At 41.5% G+C, this 6955-nt stretch overlaps 1 protein-coding gene across 1 annotated transcript; it reads right to left on the bottom strand.

The window, feature by feature from the left end:
- Nucleotides 1-422: 422 nt before the first annotated feature.
- Nucleotides 423-6741, bottom strand: LOC111233300 (tissue factor-like). Its single transcript, XM_022761075.1, has 7 exons — nt 6522-6741; nt 4421-4535; nt 4008-4100; nt 3653-3744; nt 3340-3518; nt 3087-3252; nt 423-858 (listed from the first exon to the last, which is right to left on the bottom strand). Exons 1-7 carry the CDS (start codon nt 6589-6591, stop codon nt 716-718), a joined length of 858 nt encoding a protein of 285 aa, XP_022616796.1. The 5' UTR covers nt 6592-6741; the 3' UTR covers nt 423-715.
- Nucleotides 6742-6955: the final 214 nt, after the last annotated feature.

The raw sequence follows: 6955 nt of genomic DNA, 5'->3' as shown, positions 1-6955 counted from the left end.
GCAGTTTTGGGCTTGTGAACACGACATCTCCGTAACGCCTTGAAGGAACTTCCTCACATTTTGCACAAATGTCCATTTGGCCTTGAGGACGAACTGATTAGACTTTGGTTTTCAAAGGTGAAAGGTCAAGGTCACGGTGTCCTCAGAAAACATTTTAAGCACACAGAAATTATGACAAAATTTCACTCAAATGGATCATATTTTATATGACCCTGAAAAACGGATGTAATCTGGAACTAGTCTGAGCGGCGGAGGGATACGACCACGAGGAGGTGATTCTGCAGGTCTGCATAGCATCATCCTTCCTGTGTGTGTCGGCCCTTTTCCAAATCCACACAGCAAGGGGGGGGGGGGGGGGGGGGGTTTCACTTGTGATGTGATTATAACTGAAGTAAGAAAACAACAGAACCGAATCACTTGTCATGTTTTATTGCTTCTCCGTCCTTTTGATCAACAAAAGTCGGTTCAGTGGCATGAAATGAAATGAGAGGAACGACAGTGTAAGTAGAGTGTGGACGTGTAGAGGAGGGAGATGAGAGGATGTAGTGGTGGTTCGACAACAGCTTCTGTTACTGGACTTAGTGGTTATTTGTCACAAATAAAAACTACAACAAAGTCTAAACAGAAAATAGACACGGAAAATAATGGAGTCAGAAAACTGAAGGGAAGCCAGCTCCCTGTGACACATACACACATACACACACACACACACACACTAAATAGGTGTAGATGACTGAGTGGTGTGGAGGGTTTTTCTTCGCTGGCAGCATCTGCAGCAGAGGACTGTCACTATGATGATGATGATGAGGACTGTGAGCAGGATGAAGACTATACCGACCCACGCTCCGAGACTCAGCTCTGCAGAGGCAAAGAGACAAAGAGACAAAGAGACAAAGAGACAAAGAGACACCACAGTGAGACACAGGGATCTGAACAGAGCACCTGACCTGTCACGACCTGTTTGTATTTTCTGTTCCACCTGTTGTGTCACGGGTCAGAACTGACATCATATATGTTCCTGTTATAAAAGTGCACCTGTTTATATTTGTGGTGTCATGGAGCTGTTCCTGCGTCACAAGCTGCACAGACGGACAGAGACACGTCACTCTCCAGTTATATTCAAGTCAAAACGCTTTCCTTACATGGAACCTCAGTCTGGATTCAGTACAAAATATTATGATATACCAGTATTTATATGATTTTGTTTCTAATATTTTTGTTTCATTATTCATGTCGGTTTGAAAACAATGTATTTCTCAGCATTTAAAAAAAAATGATCCAAGTTTTCATTGTTGAGGATGTGATGAAAATGAAAAATGAAAAGTGTTTCACATCTAAACTTGAAAACAAAATTGACTGTACACAACATTTGATATGTTTTTACTCAACATACATATATTAACATGTTAAAGGATCATTTACCTTTTTTTTGTTTAATAACTGAGTGAATTGTTTTTAATTGTGACATGAGTTTTCCAGGTGCAGCACAGAGGACAGTGAGGAGGTGTGTTAGGTGTCGGTGTTGTCCAGCAGAGGGCGGCACACACCCGACAAATCTACACACACAGCACTGACATGAGTTTTCATGAGGAGACGCACCACCCACACACCACAGAGCTGATGGCGGCCATGACAGTCAGCTTTTCACATTAAAAGTTTCCTCTCACTGACTGTCTGCAGTCTGCTGCCCCTCACTTTGTTTTCTGTGCCGTGATTTGATTTGAATGTGTCACGTTAAGTTAAATGTCATAAATACAAATCAAAATAAATTAGTTATAAATAAGTTATAAAAGACAAAAAGCAGAATAAATAACTGCCCCTTTAACATGTGTTTCCCTTTGAATCTGACACCCTCCTGTAGAGACACTGGCCATGAAGAAGAAAAATGGATGGCTGTTGTTTTTCTTTTCTTTTCTTTGTTTTCCATGAATGAGTTTATTTAGTTGAAGCCTCTGACATGAAACAAACACTTTGTCTCCCATAATCCTTTGTTGTTTTTTCTCTTTTCTGATCTCTAACTTCTCCGTCTCAGTCAAATATACAAGCTTTTATTTAACTTTAATGCAACCTGCACATAAAGCACGTGGGTGAAACTGCTTCTGGTTTCCCACAGTTTTTCTAAATATAAAAGTATCAGCTCAGCAGATGTTTAATGAGGCGGGAAATACTTGTTTCTCAGTCTTTGAGGATCCACACAGTGTGCCCGGGTGAACGTGAAAGAAACTGTGTTTACAAAAACCTCCTGCAGGCTCGGAGACTTCTGCAGCTGACGGACTCTGTGCTGCTTTTTCTAAGAACAGACTAAAGAACCTCTAATCCGTGAAAACCACAAGCAGGACTCATGACCTCATTATTTCTGGATTCCTGACGGTCTGAGCCTCACGAGGGCTGAGGCTTCCTCACTGTGTAGACGTGCTGTAGGACGTACCTGCGCCGTTACTGTTCAGTCCCTCCAGAAATAATTAACGCAAACTTGAACAATCCCCGTGAATTCTGTGCGTAATTACATTTTGATTTGACTAATTTGACCAATCATCAGAGTTTCTCTCGAGTTGAACCAATCACAGCAGTCCCTGATCTACACCTTGATGATGTCACCAAACTCACGTCCTTGTTTGTGGTGCTGAAGCATGTTGTGAAGCTGCAGACGTGTGTGACATCACTGTTAAAGACCGAGCGAAGACGCTCAAACATGTTTAAGAATCTCTTCTTCTTTTTCCCTATAAGATTTAGTTGCCTTCATTTTTTAATGAATTATTATTATTAATGAAGATAGAGACAATTTTTGCAATTTTTTTCTACCGCAGTTTCATTGCAAAAAAAAAGAAGAAAACATCTAAAAACATCTCAATTTTTAATAAAAGTTGCAGCAAAAATTAGATAAAGCTGCAACAATCCCCCAAAAAAGTCACCAAATTCTGGAGGGGTTACTCTCTCTGTAGTGTAGCATAGCTTAGCGTAGCGTAGTCTAGCATAGCATAGTCTAGTGTAGCATAGTGTAGAATAGTCTAGTGTAGCATAACGTAGTGTAGCGTAACGTAGCGTAGCGTAGCCTAGTCTACTGTAGCGTAGCGTAGTGTTTTTACCTTTCAGGATGGGGAGGTCCACCTCTGTACACAGCTGTTTGCTCCAGGCTCCCTGCTGCGTGGCTTTGGGTCTGGAGGGGATGTAAGCTGCCACCATGAAGCAGTAACTCTCTCCTGCGTCCAGCTGCTTCAGCTCAGCCACACTGGAGTCAGAGATGAATTCTCTCTGTCAGGGAAGAACACGACATGTTACCTATACCTGTTAGTACTTGCCTGTACTTGTTTCCACCTGTGTGTACCTGTGTGTACTTGCCTTGCGTGTATTTCCAGACTTGTAGTAGGTGATCTTGTACTTGAGGTCGCTCTTGAGAACGTCTCTGATGCTGAGCTGCTTCCTTTTCTCATGGTAACTGGTCAGAGGGTCCGTGATGTTCACCATCACTCTGCCGCCGTCTGCAGCCTCCACGGTGTAGGTGGGGGCGCTGATGTTACCTGAGGAGAGAGCAGGTCAGAACACCTGTCAGTCACATGTTACACTATCACAGCTGATCACATCAGTAACCTGCTGTGTGTGTGTGTGTGTGTGTGTGTGTGTGTGTGTGTGTGTGTGTGTGTGTGATACCTACTCTCTCTGTAGGGGTTGAAGTGAGGGGAGTAAGTGTGAGGTGAGTTCTCTATGTCGTCACCTTGATCTGTCAGGACATTAGCGGAGTAGGTCCTGTCCAACAGGAAGACATGAACATAGTTCACACACACACACACACACACACACACACACACACACACACACACACACACACACACGATCTAGAATCACCAGGAGATTCTTAAATGTGATTAAATATGACTGAAAGTCAGTTTAAGGACACAAAGACGAGATAAGATGAAGGAAGGACAAAAAAGAAGAGGAACTCTGATTCTGAAGTCTGATAAAGAAGGTATTTCCTGTCTGAAGCAGAGCCTCAGGTGTGGCGCTCCTACCTGTCGTAGGGTACGAGGTAGTTGCTCAGGTCACACTCTGTCTCTGACACTTGGCTGCAGATGTCACAGTCCTCCCAGTTACCGTCATCCACCCTGAAAGTCACATGACAAAACACACGGAACAGGTGAATAAAGCCTCAAATAAAAACTACAATCACCTACCTGTGGTCGTATCCCTCCGCCACTCAGACTAGTTCGTCTAATATCAAAATCAAAATATGGGTCACAGTGAACTTGACCTTTGACCTTTGACCCCCAAAATCTACTCTAAGTGAAGTTCCTCTGGCGAAACTTTAATGATCCATGTTGTCTCTCCTGTAATTCTGTACTGTACTGTACCACTGTGTGTGTGTGTGTGTGTGTGTGTGTGTGTGTGTGTGTGTGTATGTGTGTGTGTGTGTGTGTGCACTCACCCGGAGTACTGGACAGTGTATATCAACTGGGAGGCTCTGGTGGTCCAGGTGAGGACGGTTTTAAAGTCCAGAGACACCCAGCGGACGTTCTCTGCTCTGTGGCCGAGCTCGTCGCCTGTGAATGAATGAAACACAACGTTAGACTCAACTCGTTCTTCTTCTTCTTCTTCTTCTTCTTCTTCTTTTTGGGTTTTTCTATCTTTGGACGGTTGGAGAGAAAAATGAAAAATAGAAAAGAGAGCACTTTTATTACTTTTATTTCTATTTATGTCGTGGGTTGTGTGATATCTGATTGGCCAGTGGAGCAGTCACACCGGCCCCCAGTCCAGATTATAAACATCAGCCTCTAACACCAACTGTCCTTCATCACAGTGATTAAGACATGAACAACTGGCGTCATATGTTTCAACTTCTCCAGTAGCTGATGCAGGATCTTTGTGCTTTGTACGTACAACCTGTAACACGTGACAGTCTGTACGTACAACCTGTAACACATGACAGTCTGTACGTACAACCTGTAACACATGACAATCTGTACGTACAACCTGTAACACGTTACAATCTGTACATACAACCTGTAACACGTGACAGTCTGTACGTACAACCTGTAACACGTGACAGTCTGTACATACAACCTGTAACACGTGACAATCTGTACATACAACCTGTAACACGTGACAGTCTGTACGTACAACACAACACAACCCAGCAGCTTCCCTCTCTCACACTTCACAGTCAGACACACGTGTTGAGCCAAAATACTTTTAAAGCTGGAGCCTAGTGGTGCCCAGTGGTCACCATGGTAACATCTGAACAATGGAGGTGAAAGGGTAATCCACAGAATACAATGTGAGAAAGGTTTCTGCTCACAGGCAGATACTTCAAGACCTGGATCAATGACAGCAACTTATCTCAGACCAGGACCAGAACTGATCCAGTTAGAGTCCAGACCGGATCCTCTGACCCGAGTACAGCAGCCTGATGTCCAGAAAACTGCCTGAACCATGTCATGTATGTGTAGTTGTATTATTGTTACTGAACAAACACCTAAACTAAAGTAATCTAAACTAAACTAAAGTAATCTAAACTAAAGTAATCTAAACTAAACTAAACTAAGCTAAACTAAAGACATCTAAACTAAACTAAACTAAACTAAACTAAACGAAACTAAACTAAACTAAACTAAGCTAAACTAAAGTACTGAACAAACACCTAAACTAAAGTAATCTAAACTAAACTAAAGTAATCTAAACTAAAGTAATCTAAACTAATCTAAACTAAACTAAACTAAGCTAAACTAAAGACATCTAAACTAAACTAAACTAAACTAAACTAAACTAAACTAAACTAAACTAAACTAAACTAAACTAAACTAAACTAAGCTAAACTAAAGTAATCTAAATTAAACTAAATTAAACTAAACTAAAGTAATCTAAACTAAACTAAACTAAACGAAACTAAACTAAACTAAACTAAACTAAACTAAAGTAAACTAAACTAAAGTAATCTAAACTAAACTAAACTAAACTAAAGTAAGCTAAACTAAGATAAACTAAGCTAAGCTAAGCTAAGCTAAGATAAGCTAAACTAAACTACACTAAAGTAAAGTAAAGTAAAGTAAAGTAAAGTAAACTAAATTAAACTAAAGTAAAGTAAACTAAATTAAACTAACTAAAAACTAAACTAAGCTTAACTAAAATAAGAAAAGCTAAACTAAGCTAAACTAAGCTAAGCTAAACTAAACTAAACTAAACTAAGCAAAGTTTAACTAAACTAAGCTAAACTGAAATAATGCTGCGTGTTCCCTCTGTAACAGTAGTAGCTTTTTCTGTGACTCTTCAGGTTTTAATCGGCTTAAACTTGTTTCTATTTTCCTCTTGTTTCATTTCCACAACATCTGTTATGCACATGTTTGTCTTTATGTTTGAATGTGTGGAAATATACTGTGTGTCTGTTTCTTAAAGTGCTACATACATGAAATGAACCTGGATCATAAATTCTAGTTATGCTGAAACAGGGTAATAGGAACCAGAGGTAGATGTTAGACAAACTTTAAATCTCACTCACACATGAGGATTATTGAAGTTAATATGTGTCTTACCTGCAGCAGTGATGACCCCAGCTGACAGACAGACTCCCAGGTAAAGGAAAAGAGTCTTCACAGATTCCATGTTGGTAAAAACAAGGATTCCTCAGTCGCTCCTCCGTGTTGTTCGGACTCTGTGGCTCCAGGAGAAGTATTTTATAGCTGAAGTGTCTCTGGACTGAAGCAGCTCAGACTGAGAGTCGTTTCTGTTCAGCAGGACGGGGTGTGGGGGCTGCAGTGGAGGGGGTGGTGGTTGGGGCACTGTTCAGGGTTCTGGTCCCGCCTGCTGATCCCTCCCACATGCTGCCTGCTGCCGGGGGATTCTGCAGGGTCGGTTCAGTGTGAGCTCCTCCTGATGAAGAGTGTGAACGTCCACAGACTGACACACCACACCCCTGTAAAACCTGGACCGTGTCTCTCTGTGACTGTTTGACGTGCGAGCCACAGAA

This window comes from Seriola dumerili, unplaced genomic scaffold (assembly GCF_002260705.1).
Source record: "Seriola dumerili isolate Sdu_G_001 unplaced genomic scaffold, Sdu_1.0 BDQW01000383.1, whole genome shotgun sequence".
NCBI lineage: Eukaryota > Metazoa > Chordata > Actinopteri > Carangiformes > Carangidae > Seriola > Seriola dumerili.
The sequence above is the reverse complement of the archived record's forward strand: the minus strand, read 5'-3'. Positions and strand labels throughout refer to the sequence as shown.